Source organism: Rhipicephalus microplus, chromosome 5 (assembly GCF_043290135.1).
Source record: "Rhipicephalus microplus isolate Deutch F79 chromosome 5, USDA_Rmic, whole genome shotgun sequence".
In the NCBI taxonomy this organism is placed as follows: Eukaryota; Metazoa; Arthropoda; class Arachnida; order Ixodida; family Ixodidae; genus Rhipicephalus; species Rhipicephalus microplus.
Window position 1 is genome coordinate 200,277,263 of NC_134704.1, and position 18,177 is coordinate 200,295,439.

General features: G+C 44.6%; 2 protein-coding genes across 4 annotated transcripts in view; one reads left to right on the top strand and one right to left on the bottom strand.

Annotated features, from left to right (window-relative positions):
• Positions 1-18,177, top strand: part of LOC119173567 (mitochondrial transcription rescue factor 1) — a 71,149-nt gene that overhangs the window by 33,260 nt on the left and 19,712 nt on the right. For all 3 annotated transcript variants that reach the window (XM_037424371.2, XM_037424370.2, XM_075896389.1), the window contains exon 3: positions 15,798-15,870. In XM_037424371.2, the coding sequence (XP_037280268.1) occupies positions 15,798-15,870 (73 nt within the window). The remainder of the gene's footprint in view (positions 1-15,797; positions 15,871-18,177) is intronic.
• l(2)10685 (5-methylcytosine rRNA methyltransferase l(2)10685) overlaps positions 17,693-18,177 on the bottom strand; it is a 157,090-nt gene continuing 156,605 nt past the window's right edge. Inside the window, exon 9 of the mRNA XM_075896386.1 lies at positions 17,693-17,876. Coding sequence (XP_075752501.1) covers positions 17,816-17,876 — 61 coding nt within the window. The 3' untranslated portion in view covers positions 17,693-17,815. The remainder of the gene's footprint in view (positions 17,877-18,177) is intronic.

Consider the following 18,177-nt stretch of genomic DNA (forward strand, 5'->3'; position numbering starts at 1 on the left):
AGTAATCTTGACAGCATGCATATGAGCATATATTACATGATGGTCATCATCTCGTATACTTGTACTGCTGCATTTGCGTGCAGTTGCGTAGCTACAAAATCACGGAATTGGTCGATCAGTTTTTCCCACTTCCGTGCGATTGCGGCGGTGCCTTTTGCGTTAATCACTGGCAAAGAATGAAGGTGATGGGGCGACCAAGGAAAAGTGCACCAGTATGACATCGCTGATGAAAACGCTACATGTGTGGCGTAGCTCTGTTCTAGGCCTACTGCGCGCTTTTAATAGCTGGCGACTACCTGCGCTGCCACGGATCATGGGCTGCTGCTGTGGGCGATGGACCAAGACAACACACAACATTTAATAAATACCTGCACGGCACACCCTCATATACAAAAATACAAAACCAATATTAACAGCTTCAAGTTTAAATTAAGTCCCACTAAGCTTACACGCCAACCACACTATAAACTAAATCGCCCTAGTCAGCATCATCGGGCATCTCTATCGTGATAGTTTCGCTCGAGATTCGGGCCGATCTTACTTGTCAGCTCTGATGATCTTGACGGCAATGTCCTGATTTGTCGTATCGTGTCTCTGTCTTGACGCTTTTGGCGGACGTTGCCGTTCCTGTCGCTGCCGGCGTGGCGATGTCTCGGTGGTTGGGCCTAGCGGCCGCAGCCGATGCACGGTGCTGCCCGCCGGCATGGCTACCCGGGGACTGTCTCTTGTGGCTGGTTTTAAAAGAGGCCGGCGCCAGGAACGCCAATGCTTGCTGCGCACGGCAGCTGCATCTCGATCAGCCTCCCTGAAAACGTGTCAAGGTCTCCTTCTTCTCGGGACGGTCGCGTCACAGGTTGCCGAGACGCTGTCCTGCTGCTCCCGGCATCAGTACGCTAGCTGGCGATGCATTCTTCTGCCAAGCCCACGTTGAAAATGCCGGCTCGTCGCTGATCGCCTTTGGGGTCACGCGCCCCAGGTCTGGCTGCACGGTGCGCGTGCTCGCGCCTTTTCTAATCTCCTCTGAACTTCCTCGTCGTCTTTGTCTCCGAGGGGCTCCTACTCATAACATGCACGCAGGGGCGCCGATTGATGCTGCCTCGATCGTTCTACGAGACTGTGTTCAGGGTGCACCGCTTTGCAGAAACGAAAGCAGCCCACTGTTGCAGAGTTGAGTGTTGTAGATCGTGGGCACTGAGACAGCACACTTTCATAGAGCGACAACCCAAACACGCCTCAGTTGCCAGGAGCACTGCTAGAGCATCGCTTGCAGAAAGATCGCATCATCGCATTAATGTAACAGCTTTCATGCCGCATCCATGTGCGAAGCGGAGTGCGTGCAAACGGCTTGGCACTGTGTGTATGCCACGATTCAGGCTCAAACTGAATACGAAAGGCCTAAATATCTTTACCTGATCATTAATCACCATTTCCACATAACATACGTTGATCATTTCGATATGCTTCATGGGGAAATTTCTAGATATCGTCATTTAATGTTCATTCATGCTCCTGCTGTTTTCACTGATTGTTATGAGTATATCTTTTTTCCAAGAGCTATCAATGAATGGAATTTCTTGACCAAAGAAGCCGTTTCATGCTCATTCACAGATTCATTCTCGAAAAACATCGCTCATATTTTCATCTGTAGCTTACTAAGCTTTATTCTTTCTGTATACGATATGGTGCACTTATTTTATTCTGGTTGCATTTTGAGAGTTCTACTTCGTATTGGTCCTTCTGGGTAAGTTACAATGATACATGCTAATTTTGTAATGATTCTAGAATTATTACGTTTTAATGTTTTTGTTTTGCACTCCTGTAATAGCCCTGGGCAAGGGCTGACAGTATCTGTAAATGATAAGTAGACGAAGCGCTGCACACAACTAGCCAGTGAAGGATTGGCTCCCTGCGACCGTACCGCGTCTAAAATAACTGTGAGTTTTCGCTAAGTAGCAGATCGCGGCACATATTTAGCATTTATCGCAGACAGCCGCTTATGTCTTAATCGTCGCTGTGTCAGCTGCGTATCTCGGACTCCCCAGTAGTTCCGAAGTTCTCCTTGATCTCGCCTACGCGTGCCATAGGACGGTGTGCAAGAGTGCCAGTCATTTATGAAATTTGGCCTTAAGCAATGTTTGTTGTGGCACTGCATTTATTCATTCCTTTATTTGGGGGGATGGCGCGGGTAAAGAGATGCAAATTGGTACTGGGTGCTTAATGCATACTATGTTTAGTACGCAGTTAGCCGCGTTTTCGGCACTGTACATAATAACAAGGTTTTACTGTAAAAAGCTTCGAATGTGTGTGTTGGGAGGGGGTGCATAGACATGCTCAGGGTTTCCCTTCAGGAAAAGGGGGTGAAGGTTCGTTGTAGCGCATCCCTCCCTATCATGTCATTGTACGAACATGGCTTTGCACCCCCCTCCTTCCCGTGGGCACGCCTATGTGGGTTAGCGTGCGTGCGCGCTGCTAGAACTTCATACTGTTGCTAGCCTAATTGTTGGATGCAATATCGTCTACTGTTTTTTTTTATGACACCGCTTCTGTTTGTGATCCTGCTTTTGTTTATATTTTGTGCTTATTTTATGGGCTTGCTGCTTGTTTGTAAATGATTATGAAAACTGTGGGAACATTAAACTACATTTAGGCTAAATTTCCTTCCTTTGTGTATATCATGAAAAGCCTGTGCCTGCTCCAAAACACAGAAATAGCTGCTCGAAAAGCAGATTTCTCCTGCTCTAATGGCTGCTCCGAAATGCTGAAAGACATTCCCACAACTGAAGATGCTATCTATAGGAAATTAGGTAACTTTGAAAATCAGGAAAGGCGTGTGAATTTAGTCTTCTGCAGATTAGAGGACCCAACGACAAGTGAGACTAGCGCTCACGTTGAGGCCATGATTCTTCATTTGTGCCGCACACATCTTCAGCTCACTTCTGTGGACATAGAGCATGCCCATGAAATAGGGTCATATCATGGGGGAAAAAAAAAATACACGGCCCGTAACAGTCAGGTTTGATTTTTTTAAGATGCGTCAGCAAGTGTTGACGAAAGCGTATAAACTAAACAAACTGTGTATGGCACATTTGAGGATTTTTCGGGCACAATCAGATAAAAAAGAAAGAAAATAATAGAAAAGAGGGAGTGAAACCACTCTTCCTTATACCCTAGTGATAAGCTATATCAAATTGAAAGCACTACAGGTGATGTAATTCAAGCATGACTGTTGTCGCAATCATCAAGATTACTGATCGCCAACTGCATAAGCACAAGAAATGAGGTTGATGTCTTCCATTTGCTATTGAGTTCTGTTGAACCCATTGTGGTGTTAGGTTGAGATTCATGGCTCGATGCTGGGGAATGTTTACTCGTATCTTTCTATCGACCTCCTGGTGCCTCTTCTCAGCAGTTTGCTCAAATGACTGCTTTTTTGAGATTGTTAAAAGTGAACACATTATATTGGGAGGCGATTTCAACCTTTCCGGTATAAGCGAAGGTCGAGTAGTTGTTTGCTGGCGAGCAGTCCAAGAAATGGTCTAGACACAGTGTTTTCTGAGATTATGCAAGAAAATAGCTTGCATCAGTTGGTAGGAGACCCTTGTCATAATGATGACACTGGCAACATTGTTAACTTCTTACGTGATGTATTGGACATAATATGAAACATACATTCTTTGCCTGGCATAAGCAATCTAATGTTATACTTGTAGACGCTACCTTTCGGAATGTAAAGGTATCAATAAAGGCTCCTAGAACTCTATATAACAGGGCAAACTAAGCTGCAATAAAATTAGCACTTGAATCAGTCTTTCCCACTTTTTACACTTGTGGGGATTAGTTAAAAACAAGCATTCCAAGTGAAACGTCACGGCCTGAAATTCAACCACCGGTGATTCTATTGAAAAAAATTTAGTAGTGCGACAGTGATTTTTCGTAAAGTATTTTAATTTTAAGAACCACCGTTTGAATGTTTCGGCAAAAAAAGGAAAAGCTGGGTGGCAATGATTTATTCTTATTTGACCTTTTAACTGAATAGGATGACGACTTGTGTTTTAAAGAATTCTACTGCCATTCTTCTTTCATGTGACGTCATAACTAAAACGATATATAAAGTATCCCGCCTGCCCCGCCTTGGTGGTCTAGTGGCTAAATACTTGGCTGCTGACCCGCAGGTGGTCGCGGAATCGAATCCCTGCTGTGGCGGCTGCATTCCTGATGGAGGCGGAAATGAATGAAATGGAGGCGGAAGTGATTTTGTACCTGGGACATAATATATCTCCTGTCGGCATTCAGCCACTCCCGGAGCGAATAGCTGCCGTGTCGCAGTATCCCACACCAACCTGCTTGAAGCAGGTTCAGTCATTTCTGGGTATGGCGTCGTATTTGCGAACGTTTATTCCCCACTTCGCTTCGATCGCAGCTCCTTTGAGCGGTCTTCTTGAAAAAGACGCGCGGTTTGAATGGGGCGTCTCACAAGAAAATGCTTTTCAAGCTATAAAACAAAAGCTCACTTGTTGCCCCATACTAAGTCACTTCAATGAAGACTGGTCTACCGAAGTGCACACTGATGCCAGCCAAGTCGGCTTAGGAGCTGTGTTAGTGCAGCGTGATCCAGATGGTGTGGAACACGTGGTCGCTTATGCCAGTTGAAAACTTTCAGACACCGAGTGCCACTATCACTCCAACGAGCTTGAATGTCTTGCAGTGGTATGGAGCATCGATGATAAGTTTCGACATTATCTTTTCGGGTGTAAATTCACTGTTGTGACTGATAATGCTGCTATAGCATGGATGTTCTCCAAGCAGCAACTTAAGCACAAATTTGCCCGGTGGATAATCACGCTGCAAGAATACGATTTTGACGTGCGCCACCGCGCCGGGGGCTAAACAACGTCGCCGATGCACTCTCACGGAACCCCCTTGACTGCTCGCAACAAACCAGGCAAACCCACATTTTTTTTGCCCAGATGGATATATCCCGAGCCCAACAGAAGGATAAAGATTTGGGATCCATTATTGCATCTATTACTGACAAGGGAAATCACAGTACTTTTGTGATGCGCAATGCCGCATTGTACTGGCATCACTGGCGAGCAGACCGATTCGAAGAACGTTACCTCCTGGTGATCCTGAAATCCCACATGTCAGAAATATAACGAGCCATTCACGACTCCCCAGAAGGCGGAAACACCAGCCAACGAGCCACGCTCCGGAAGCTACAAGAACGTTTTTGGTGGCCGAAGATGCAAAGTAGCGTCCGTTCTTATGTCGCCAGTTGCAAAATCTATGAGCGGTTTAAGCGACTGCCTGGGTGTCAAACTCGATTATTAACACCAATCCAGATGCCCGAAACAATTTTCCACACGATTGGCATTGATTACATGGGACCCCTACCCACCACTTCTGCGGGAAATCGTTACGTCATTGTAGCAGTAGACTACCTGTCAAAATACGTGGAAGTGGAGGCCGTGCCATCTCTTGCATCCACTTATCTAGTCGACTTCCTCAAGCACCGATTTGAATGGAGACATGGCTTATCAAAAAAGTTAATATCTGATCGGGCTACAACGTTTCGTAGCGGGGAACTGAAAAAGTACCTTTGCACGGCAGGCGTGCAGCACCACTTCGCATCCGCGTTTCATCCTCAAGCAAACGGCCTTACTGAGAGAACCAACCAGAGCATCCAGGCACGACTCGCTCCATATATGAAGGCAGGGACAAGAGGAGAGGCCGACTGGGACGTCCACCTTCCGTCAGCCGCTTTTGCGATTAACACGGCACTGCAGACGTCTACCGGGGAAACGCCCTACGAAATTGTTTATGGGAAACTACCACAGCTGAAAGCGGTCCTCAGTCTGGATGCTCCCATTATGATTCCACGTGCCAACGATCGCAAAGTGGCCTGTCAGAAGATCCGAACTGAGGCGATCAAGAAAGCCACCCATGCACAAGAAAATCAAAAGCGCCACTATGACAGACCCCGTAGACCCGCTCCTGCTTACAGCATCGGTGACGAGGTCTGGGTGCAAAGGGGCACCAGCAGGCCTGGCAAGAAACTACTCCCCAAGTTCGACGGGTCATTCATAATTACTCAGCGTGTAGGAGAAAATACCTGGCGTGTGAACACCTCAGATGCGAACTTCACTCTGGATAAACGCAAAAGAAACAACTTTGCCAAGCATGTGTCGCGCTTGAAAAAAGCAGTCGGACTGCTGCAGGTGCAATGGACTGCAATTTCTTTTTTTTTCATTGGCAGGTCCGCAGTGTGGCCGAATGTAACGAAGAGCGCCGTGGCAGCTGTGGGCCATGGGCTAGAAAGCGAGGAAGAGGAGGCAGAATAGAACAGCTTGTCCGACGAACGGGTGTTGTGTCTGTCTCGCTTACTACAATATATATATATATATATATATATATATATATATATATATATATATATATATATATATATGTATATATATGGTAAATATATCTACCTATTTAAATAAGTTTTTCTTCAGAAACATGCATGCAAAGTTGACAAAAAATGGCTTTTTTGTGATGTTTAGTCGGGAATTAGGCGTTGTTACACCCGGGAGTCCACACCAAACGTTACTGCCACTGCGAAGGCAATCTGTGTCGAGGCCAGCGAGCGGCCCACCTTACGTCATAATCTCAACGGGGTCATCAAGCGGCGGCGCCAGTCTGTCTTACGCAACACAGGGTGAGCTCCCTCAGCCCACGGGCCCGATAAAGCAAGCGGCGCCTTCCAGTCTGGCGAGTCTTAACGCAATGCGTGGCAACATCACTCATCCTTGGGTGGAACCCAGTGCAGCAACTCCGGATTTGAAGATCATGAGTCCATGACGCAACCCAGCAGCGGTTCCTGACTGGAGGAATCTGACATAGGCCAGCAGCACCTCTGATCGGACGTTGGTGATGTAAAGGTCCACCCGGTGCCTATAAAACAAGCTGACGTATGCGTGCGAAAGAAGACATCTCGGCTCTTCGAGTCCCTAAGCTATCAACCCCAGTGCAGAATATGTAACGCCTCAATTTCTATGCTGTACATAAATCTCGCCTTATCTCACCGTCGTCTTGTCCGCTCGTCTATCAGCTCTGCGCAGAAGCAGTCGCGACTTAGAAACACACTCTATCAAACGGCTGGTGACCTTGACGGCGAGTTTCAAAGCAGTGGCGCCTTCGGGACCGTGTTGGCGTAGCCCCTTCGTAACAGTGGATGGTAGCTGCGGGATCGGCCGGTGTCAGCGACATCGATGTGGTGAGTGCCTGATGTTTTTCCTTCAGTTTACCAGATTATTCTAGCACAGGTTATAGTAGTTTAGAGAAGGGCTGTGTGAAGCATTAGAGTGAGCTTTGACCGTTTCAAGCCAAGTTAGAGCGTTTTGAAACCAAAGTTAATGCAGAGGGTGTAAACAGGGTAGTGTTAAAAATTGCTTGCGGGTCTTGCTAGTAGACTTATAGTGGGTACGGCAAGTAGATTCTTAACAGGGGCAAATAGCAAGAGGCTAGTGTGAATGATGGAGAACCTTAAAGTGAAGGAACTCATCGAAATTTGTGAGGAACTTGGCCTTATTTTAGGCCATGCGAAATGAAAACAAGCGATCCTTGAGATCATGAAAGATGGAGAAGTGTCGGCTGAGGAAGTTAATGAGGCCTGGACAAGGCACACCGCGAGAAAGCTGAAAGGCGAGAAGTAGAAGTTCGCGAATAGAAGAAGCTGAAAGGCAAGAAGTTTGCGAACGCGAAGAAGCTGAAAGGCAAGAAGTTTGCAAACGCGAGGAAGCTGAAAGGTGAGAAGTTCGCGAACGTGAAGAAGCTCAAAGGTGAGAACGGCGTGAGGAGGCCGAGAGACAGCAGCGCCTTGAGTTGAAACGAATAGAATTGGCAATCCTACAGTGTTCACAGACGCCTAGCGTAGCTTCTGCGACAGTTCAGGTCAGCGGTCAGAGAATTCGCGACCAACTGCCACCGTTCGTAGTAGGCAAGGACATGGCGAAGTATCTCACCAAGTTAGAACACATCTGTGAGTGAAATGCCTTGGAGTGGTCACTTTGGGCGCAGAACCTGTTAGCTCCTCTTCCCGGCGAAGTGTCCGACGTGATAACGTGCTTCTCGAGGGAAGCATTTGAGAGTTGTGACGAAGTTAAGGAAGTGCTTTTGAGACGTTATAAGTTGTCACCCGAGGGTTTCCGGCAAAGGTTTTGGTATGCTAAAAAGGAGAATGAGTCACTCGTTGCCTTCGCGTTTCGTCTTAAAGCCGATTTAATTGAATGGCTCAAGAACGAAGGTGTTCATGACGACCGCAATAAAGTAGTAGAATGCATTGCATTAGAGCAATTCTACCGCTGCACCGAGGAGGATGTCAAGCTTTGGCTTCAGGACAAACTTGGTGAAGTACAGCTAAACAAGGCAGCAGAGTTAGCTGAGGAGTATTACACTCGCCAAAAGTTGCACAGCAGGGCAGTGTGCGTTGAAAGTATAGAAAAAAAAAAAAGAGGAATTTTCAAAGAAACCTGATCAATTGAAACCCACTCCGCACCGCAATTTCAGGAAGGACCCGTCTCTTACGAAGGACACTGTGGAAGAAGGGCAAACGGAAGCGGAGAAATCGAGTGCGGTTTCTAAACAATGCACTGATACCACACGGGCGTTTGAATCATGGAAGCCGCTAATCTGCTACAACTGCAAGAAGGAGGGGCATATCGCGTTAAACTGTAAGCAAAAGTTTGCTTTTGCAACAATCCGAGAATTGGAGAAGAACTTGCGGTTGTTAGAGCCGTATCTCCAAGAAATTAGCGTGAATGGGAAAACGTGTCGAGCACTTCGAGACTCAGCGGCAACCATGGACATTGTCATGGACATTGTCCATCCTTTGTTGGTGTCTCCGGACAACTTTACAGGAAAATGCGCGTGGATCAGGCAAGTTGCCGAGGAGCAGAGTGCTTGCTTACCAATCGCTACTGTTGTCATTGAAGGCCCGTTCGGTTAGCTTCGCACCGAAGCGGCTGTGTCTGCCGCCCTTCCCGATCATTTTCCTATCTTTTTTCTAGTAACTCTGAGCAGCTTCTCGAAGACCAGGGTAAATCGTTCTTCTCCAACTTGGCGTACCTGGCCCTCACGCGTTCCCAAGTGCGGAAGCTTTCGCAGGAACTTGATCTCGTTCAGTATAGTGAAACACCGCCTGCTAAAGAGGCTTATCTGTGCGACCTTGGCGGCGAGGCGATGGTGCCTCGGACAGGTAATTCTCCGGATGAGTCACTCGAGCTGCCCGTTGTGGAAGCCGTCTCTATCGGTTATTTTAATTGGTTTCGAGTTTATTGCTAGCCTTGTTTTAGGCCTTTCCTGATGAGTGCTGCATTACCGTATGACACGAGACAGTGAATGGAGGATAAGCTGGATCTCTCAATAGCTACGCAATTAATTATAGCAAAATGAGCTTGAACATTTTCTACTACAAGGAGGACCGCAATTTAACAGCAAAGTGGAACTCCTTTGCCACTTCACATGTGCAAAGCTCGTGCGACTGTGTCAGCAGCCAAGTTGGACGTCTGGCACCTACCAACAGCAAGTCTGCACTGACCATGCGGTGGTAAGATTCAGAGGGCACAGGATTTGTTTATCTGTACTAAAAAGAATACGTCAGTGATGTTCCATTAATGTGTGTGCTAAATTCCACAATTCTAGAAAAGACAACCCACCCAGCTCACTCATGTATTCTCCATGGTGATGTGTAGAAGAGACCTGACAGCTACTTTATCAACATTTTGTTTTGTGGTTCCACTATTTAACACTCATGAAATTCAGAGGAGAGAGCGGCTGTGAATGGCAAGACATCCTACTTTGATGTTGGCGATTAAGGTGTGAAAAATGTGAACAAGGGACAATATGTCGAAAAGCAAACCTCTTGATCGACATAAAATAACATTTTGGAAGCCACAGCGTCCTTTTGTAAGTGCCGTTACACCGTGAAGTATTGTTATGCTAGTGTGGAGCACCCCAGAGCAAACAACCATGTGATTCACATACCAGTGTGGCATGAAATGAAGCAGACTGAATGAATAAATAAATACCACGGCCAAGTGCTGGCGTCTGTTGCTAGTCTATCCAACTTATGCTAGTCTGTCCGACTTCCCCAAGTGCCAAGAAAGACGACCAGGAAGTGACAAAATTTAGCTGGTTCTGATATGCATACACTGATACGAATTTGCACTGTCACAGTTTGCTTGAAAAACTGGTGAAGTCCTCATCCAAAGCCGTAAAATCTCTGAAAGTAAGCAAACATTTTGCAGTGAAGAGACATTGGTATGACCACCTTATAGCCAGTGCAGACTTGCTGTTGCTACCAGATGTTCAACTTGGCCGCCGAGTCAGTCGCATGTGCTTTTGACATGTGAAGTGGCAAACAAGTTCCACTTTGCTTTGTGTAGCCATTCAGGAACCCAGCTTGTCATCCATCGACTGCCTTACATCACACGGTGAAGCAGCACTCATTAGGAAAGGCCCCAAAACAAGGCTAGCAATACCCAAAAACAATAAATATGATCCAACAAGGTCTATACAGAAATGACCAATAATATATTCCAATAACTTACTTCATATTGCAGCAAAAGCTTCGCTTTGCCAGCAGCTACCAAGGTCTTTGGTTGCGAAACTCAAAAATTATTTTTTTGCTTTAAACGAAATTCACAACAAAAATTTCCACATCACAAGAGGAGACGTTGGAGCCTATAATGAATCCTCTCGTATATTCTGGCCTTGACAATGGCCTTGATGCTTAATTTGACTGAACATCACACAGTCATTTTTTGTAAACTTTGCAAACATGTTTCTCAAGAAAAAGTTATTTAGAAGTTATTTAAATAGGTTGAAGATATCTTAACCAGATAGTATGTCAACTGCTAAAGGCCCTAAAAAATTTTCGTGGCTTGAAGAATGTCGCCATTTAAAAAAAAAAAAAAATGTCTGAATTGGCGTATTTTCTTGCAAGTTCGCTAAGCCTATTTCAGCCAGATACGTTGTATATATCATTATAGTAAGGGGTGGAACAGCTGTGCCATTTGCGCCATTGAACATCAAACTCGCTTACCTGTACCATCTTGTGCCATCCTGCACCAAACTGCCCGGCTGCGCCAAACTTGCCTATCAGCGCCGTACTGCTCCGCAGCACCAGAATTCGATCAGCCGCGAAATGCAAAAGCCATCAAATGCCGTGGCTGGAAATGTGGCTGCAACAGTCTTTTTGGTTTGGTCGAAACTCTATTAGTATTGGTTTTATAAAGGCTGTGATCGCGATCGCTATGTGCATGCAGTCACAACAAGCATCAGCGCGAATAGCTCGTGAACCCTTTCACGTGCTTCGCTCCCAATGCGAAAAGACGACTAGAAGAGCATCTCTACCCATACTGTAAAGTTATGCGATATCAGACCCAAGAGAGTACTTGGCTGCCAGCCATACAATTTGGTGCAATCGGATTCGTAGCTTCGCAATACCGGTGAAACTGTTTTTTTTATAATGTGATGGCAGCATTCGGAAAAAAAAAAAATCAAGGGTGACAGAAATGGTGCTCAAAAGAAGGGGGTGGTGTCCATTTCCCGAAACAGCCTAGCAAGAACAAGTGCACCGTGCACGTGAGTGCTTGCCGAGCGTAGGCGCGTATTCTCGTTTATTTGGCCACTGTGCTTCGCGCTTATCGACTCAGCTGACGTTCGCGTGTTCAAGTAAAAAACAAACAAAAAAGTAAACATGAGCAGCTGTACATAACTAAAGGTGTCGCATTTGCACTGTAAGTATGGAGTAAAGAGCGATAGCAGCAAATTGTAAGGTTATACGAAGTGAGACTGGCAGCTAATTTATTTGGATCCAATCTCGCGTAACTGTGCATAATGATGGTGTACGAGAATACTACCACTTCAATACTACCACAGGGCGTCAACCGTTTCGCCTTCTACGAAATGCGACCGCTACCGCGGGGATCGAACCTGCGACCTTCGCGTCAGAGAGCAACACTTCTTGCACATTCGTGATGAGAGTGCAGCACGTAGAAGTGTATGCCAGCCTGCCGAGCTAGTGTGCGCACCAGCGATCACGACTACGCCCCTAGAAGCAAAGTTCATAGTTTTCTCGAGCGACACCTGCCACCCCCCCTCCGCTCACTCGTTTTTTTTAAATTCTCATCCAAGATGGGCGGAATGTTTCCTCCCTGCGTCAACTACAGGCCTCCCGGGTGGGGGCGTCAGATGATGTCGCACGCGCCCTCTCTGAGCGGCGGGTATGGCCCGGATCGTTTGACCTCTGCTTTAGCCATGTTCATTGCTCCAACTCGCTCGCTTTTACTTGCGGACGGAATATACGATGCGCGGGAATACATTATCAATTTGGAATTTAAATAGGACATGACGACAACGACAAAAACCCATCGGGACTGTCCATATAATTTTGCAAAAATGAAGCTGTTGCACGATTTAGCTTATTGTTTAAAAAATGCAGGTTGACAAGTGCTTTGAACGGGGCTAAATCTGCTCTGAATGTTCTTACTGCTCTAAACTTGCTCGAAAAGGTGCTCCTGGCTGCTCTTACAAAAAGCACTTTTGCCTGCTCCCAAGACTGCTCCCAAACTTGTGTACCCTGTTTCACCCCTGCATTATAGTTGTGACGTCACATTAAAGAAGAATGACAGTAGAATGCTTAAAACACAAGTCACGATTCTATCCAGTTTTAAAAGTCAAATGCGAATAAATAATTGCCACCCAACCTTTTCTTTTTGCCGCAACATTCAAGCTGTAGTCACATGACCACAGAATTTCTTTATTTAAAAATACTGTACAAAAATCACTCTCACACAGTGGCCTTGCAGCTCAATTTTTTTCAATAGAATCACCGGTAGTCGAGTTGTGAGCCGGGACGTTTCACTTGGAATGACCCGTGAAATCGATTTGTTCCCTTTCTAAAACACTTTCTTTCAAAAGTGCAAAAAGTAAACCATGGCGTGACAGACAACTACGTTCGCTGTTATGGAAAATGGGAAGAATCTTTCAGCTCAGCAGAACAAAAATCGGGTAGTCGCTACATGCAGCTAGTTAAATTGAAACTTAGCTTTAGAGAGCCCACCAAATCATCCAAGCACACCTACTTCGCTAACTTGGGCCAAAAGTTGGTGAACGATCCTAATTAGGAAATGCGTTAAGAAAGGCAGTTGGGATTACACTTCCATTCTACCCTTGCACTCTCTGATGGGATATTTAATGATGACCCAAGATAGGGTGAAAATTTAAAAAAATATTTTTCTTCAGTTTAATCTTACAAATACTACTGTAGATTGCGTCCAGGTCGACTAAATGCATCGGGCTGTAATGAGGGAGTCAAGAAACTAAAGCAAGTTGTGAAACTCACGAAAGCCAGTGGTCTGGATGATCTCTGGATCACTTCTTACAAACTGCTCAGGTGACTTATGTTCTTACTTGTTTCTTAAACGATATCATTGTTCCTGGTGACTGAAAAGCAGTGCATACGGTGCGGATTAATACAAGTGGACAGAGTTGAAAATTATAGGTTAGTTCCTGTAAATATTGTTGTATGTTAAGTTATGGAACACGTGATTTAAAGCAGCATCATGTCTCACCTTCTTCCCCCAAGCCAGCATGGGTTTTTCGACACTACTGGCAGAATTCATTCATGAGCTTGCCTTAGCAGTTGATAAGAAGCAAATTGTTGACGGTATATTTCTGGGTTTTAGAAAAGCCTTTGACGCTACGCGTAGTCTCCTGGTCACTAAACTGCGACACTACAAATTAGATGCAGGGTTATTGAGTGGATGTATCTTCGCTCAAGATAGATGTGTGTGTCTTTGAATGGTTGCTCCTCTAAGTATGTTTCTGTGACCTCTGGTCTACTACAGTGTCAGTTTTAAGTCTCCTTTTGATTTTGTTATCTATTAAGGACATCACTTAGCATATCATGTCATCATTTAGAATGTTTTCAGACATTCTAAATGATGGTCAGCATTTAGAATCAAAATGATTCTAAATGGTGTGGTATATCGGTCATCAATAGCGATTTGGACAAAGAAGCATTAAAAAACAATGTGATTGCCACATGGTGTGACAAATTGAAAATTTCATTCAATGCAATAAAAGTGTCCGTGTGACACGTATCAGGAAGCACTCACACTGCACCATTCGTTGCACAGTGAATAATGCCAGTCTTTGAGAAATCGCGGAATATAAATATATAGGTGTATTTCTCACTGCTGTACTGAGGTGGAACAGACAGTACACCCATGTTTGGAACAAGGCTATAGGAGGAGCGCTTAGTTTTTCTAAAACGTAGCTACAGTAGTTCCCCACGGAAACTCGGAGAAGAGTTTTATTTTACACATGTGCGCAGTACACTGGACTGTGCATGCGTCTGCTGTGACCCCTATACAAGGGAACTCATTGGTAAACTTGAAAAAGAGCAATCCAGTTTGCAATTGGCTATTATGAAGAAATGGTTAGTATGACAGAAAGCTAAAAAAAATTTTAAATGCCTCTTTTTGAACATCGTCATCATAACGTCAGGTTAAAATTTATCCATAGCGCTTACCATTCCAAAACAGAAATAGGCAGGCAGTTTATTTTCAGCCACCCAGCTATGATGTTTCTGAAAGACAGAATCATCAGGTTAAAATACGTAAAGCTAATAAGTGATCTTAAGCTAATAAAGCCTTCTAAAATTTGTTCTCATCCAAGAATTCTCTAATTGAAACATTACCCTTTTTTTCTCAAACTTTTTACTTCCCAAGGTGTGAACGAACTATGGTTTTTAAAGTCTAGTTTTTTAAAAAATCAAACTCTGGAATTCTTTGCCATGTAATATTAAGTGTGCATTTTCTGTTTCGTCATTCAAACATCAGCTTCGAAAGTTCATGTTTATTGAATAGCATCCTTTATTGAATGTTCATCCAACACAACTATAATTTTGTCGCTGTCATTAGTGTCTGCTTTTTATTATAATGCAGTTCCTTCTCCTGATATTTTTTGTTTTACATTGTACAACTCTTAGAATCTCCATTGTTCACATTTTTTTTTATTCTGTGTTATGAATATTGTGCTGCATCCATTTTGCTGTTAAGTAGTGTGTTATGAATATTGTGCTGCATCCATTTTGCTGTTAAGTCGTGTTTCCTTTTTTGCCATTATAATAAGGTTCCCCTACAGTGCGCTTACACTATGGGACCTTTTTCTGTATTAAATGTCTATATTCAGTGTATGTTTTCAATACTGAATAAACTTCAACTTTAAACAAACAAAAAACACCCAATGTTCCAACTAGGCCTAAATGAAGAGAGGATTTTTTAACTAGAAAAGGCATTTTCACTAGACTGTACACATGTGCTGGCATGCTGCTGTGTAGAGGGGTGGGGAACGGTGTTAGTAAATTTGCACTTGCAACAAGTATGCTTTGCTAGCAGCCATTTTTATGTGCTGGCATGCTGCTGTGTAGAGGGGTGGGGAACGGTGTTAGTAAATTTGCACTTGCAACAAGTATGCTTTGCTAGCAGCCATTTTTTCATTACCTGAAAATGTTTCCTGACTTGGTTGTGCCTTCTGCGCTTTAATATTACTACTAAACAAGAGTGCTGCTCATACACACTTCGGATTTGAAACACAGAGTATGGGAAGTGCTTGCGTGCAGTGCAACGTTATTGTCTCATGGTTCCCGCACGTTGTAACATATTTGAGGTGTGGTGAGATCCCACAGTGTCATGCGCATTACATTTTGTTGCCAGATGTGATGTGGAGACTGATCTTGTTTGCAGGAAAGTTGCTGAAAGCTTCTACAATGGCAGCATACGTCTTAATGGCAGAAAGGTTACCAAAAAGAGCACCCAGGTGAGCTATTTTACAACATTTTTAGTAGAATTTTGCATGACTCATGAAATTTGGTGCTACTCACTGTCGCTACTAAAGGTCACCATGTGAATGACAGTGCTCATAGGTCATTCATGCTCACACACACTCACTCTTCAGGCATGTGTACAATGTGTTGCGAGTAAATGTATTAATGTGAACGAACGGTCCTAATGCCTACTGGTGCTATTGTTCAGCTGGCAGCTCATAATAAGATTATGTGTTACGTGATGCCAACAGGCAAATAATGCCTGTTCGGCACTCGCCTTAATGGCTACTGGCAGCGCTGACTAACGCTCTGACATTTAAATGCATATACATATAGAGTGGACGGGGGGATAGTTGTCGTGGTAGCTCAGTAAGTAGAGCTTCGGACGCATTATTCGAAGGTCGCAGGTTTAGTCCCTGCTCATGGAAAATTATCTTTTAATCCACTTTTCTTTCTTCATAATAAATTACATTTACTGCTAATAACATCCCCTATAATTTAATTGGTATGATTTTCTATCAGTTCTCATTAATAATGCGATGATAGGGATCGACAAGCACACAGAAAACCACAACCAATGACGTTTAAAAAGACGATTAAAAAGACAGAACGTCTTCTTTGTCTCTGCGCTCGGCCAAGAACACATGCACTGCTTCGTTGTCGCTGCCAGTGGCACATACGCGCGGCATTATTCTCTCTTAAAGAAAACAAACACCTATGTTAAATGTATTGGAAGCAAGGTAAAACGAAAACTGCACAGTTAGTCGCCGAAAGTATGGTTTCATCAGAAGCACGTGGATAATTTTTAGTGAATGTTCTCGGCACTTCGAACACCGAGGGCTGTCTGAGAACAACCCTTAGTTGACGCCCCGGATGAATTGCAGAACCGTGTAGGATTCAAAGTACCTTCGTAACAGCTTTCCGGAGAGCCCATGCTGACGAATAGGCGTCCAGGCCCACACTCTGTCGCCCACGTTGTATATGATGGGTCTGTGCCGGAGTTTGTAATGTTTGGCATCGTCGTCTTGTTGTTTAGTAATTCGCAACAAAGCAAGTTGTGTGGCTTCTTGTGCTCACTGAGTAAACTTTTCAGTGATCATCTCATTGCCATCATTTCAGTGAGGGAGCATCGCTTCTAACGTAGCTTTATGTCTGTAAACAAAATTAAAGGGCTTCTTCCAAGTGGTCTCCTGATTAGTTGTGTTGTATGTCAATATGACGTAGGGCAGGATGTTGTTCCCGTTCTTGTGCTCTACATCTACATACATGCTTGTCATGTCAGCTACGGTCTCGTTAAGACACTCGGTCAGCCCATAGGTCTGGGGATGATACGCCATTGTCTTCCTGTGAGCTGTACCACCTAATCGAAAAACAGTGTCCAAAAGCTCAGCCTTGAACGCCATACCTCTGTCAGTGATCACTACTGTGGAAGCACCGTATCTTAAAACGATGGCTTCAATAAAAATCGCGCTGCTTCAGCTGCCGTTGCCTTTGGCAGAGCGCCCATCTCCATGTATCGGGTTTGTAAACTGTAGCAACGATTATTCACTTGTGTCCGGTGTTTGACGTTGGGAAGGGGCCCAAAAAATTCACGCCGATTTGTGCAAGTGGTGTCGTCGGCACTCGGGCAGGCTGCAACAAGCCGGCTGCTTTGATGGACGGTGGCTTGCGGCACTGGAAATCTAGACATGCCTGCACGTAAGTTTTGACAACCCCGGCAAGTAGCAGCCACCAGTAGGCTGACTAATTCTTGCTAATGAATGTAACTTGGGCAATAAGTTGGTAACTTGGGCAATTCTCGTCCAAGATACCAGCTTTCATTTCATTTTCACTTTTATTCCTTAATGACTCCACTAGGGGGTAATACATAAAGGGTGTGTTACAATATATCGAACAGGTTTAACACTTTATTACATGGTATATTCTGATGTGATCTCTTCAGTGAAAGCAGTAGGGCTTGAGTTCATGATGTCTTGTACAAGGTCGTTCTAGTCGTTGGCTGCTCGAGAAAAAAAAGAAGACGCGAAGGTGACTGTGCGAGCGTGAGGACGGGCAACGTTTAAGCATTGACCAGTGCGATAAGATATGCGTGATGGTGGCAAAATATATGGTGCTTGATTTAATGCACTGTGGTAGAACCTAGTGAAATAATGATAAACTAGCAATGAGACACCGATTGAAAAGTGTTCGCAAGCCAGATTCCGCTTTCAAAAATGTTACGCAGATATATATATATTTTTTTTTTGAATACCCTAAAGGCCTCAAGAGGCATTACATAGGGGGGGGGGGGGGGGGAATAT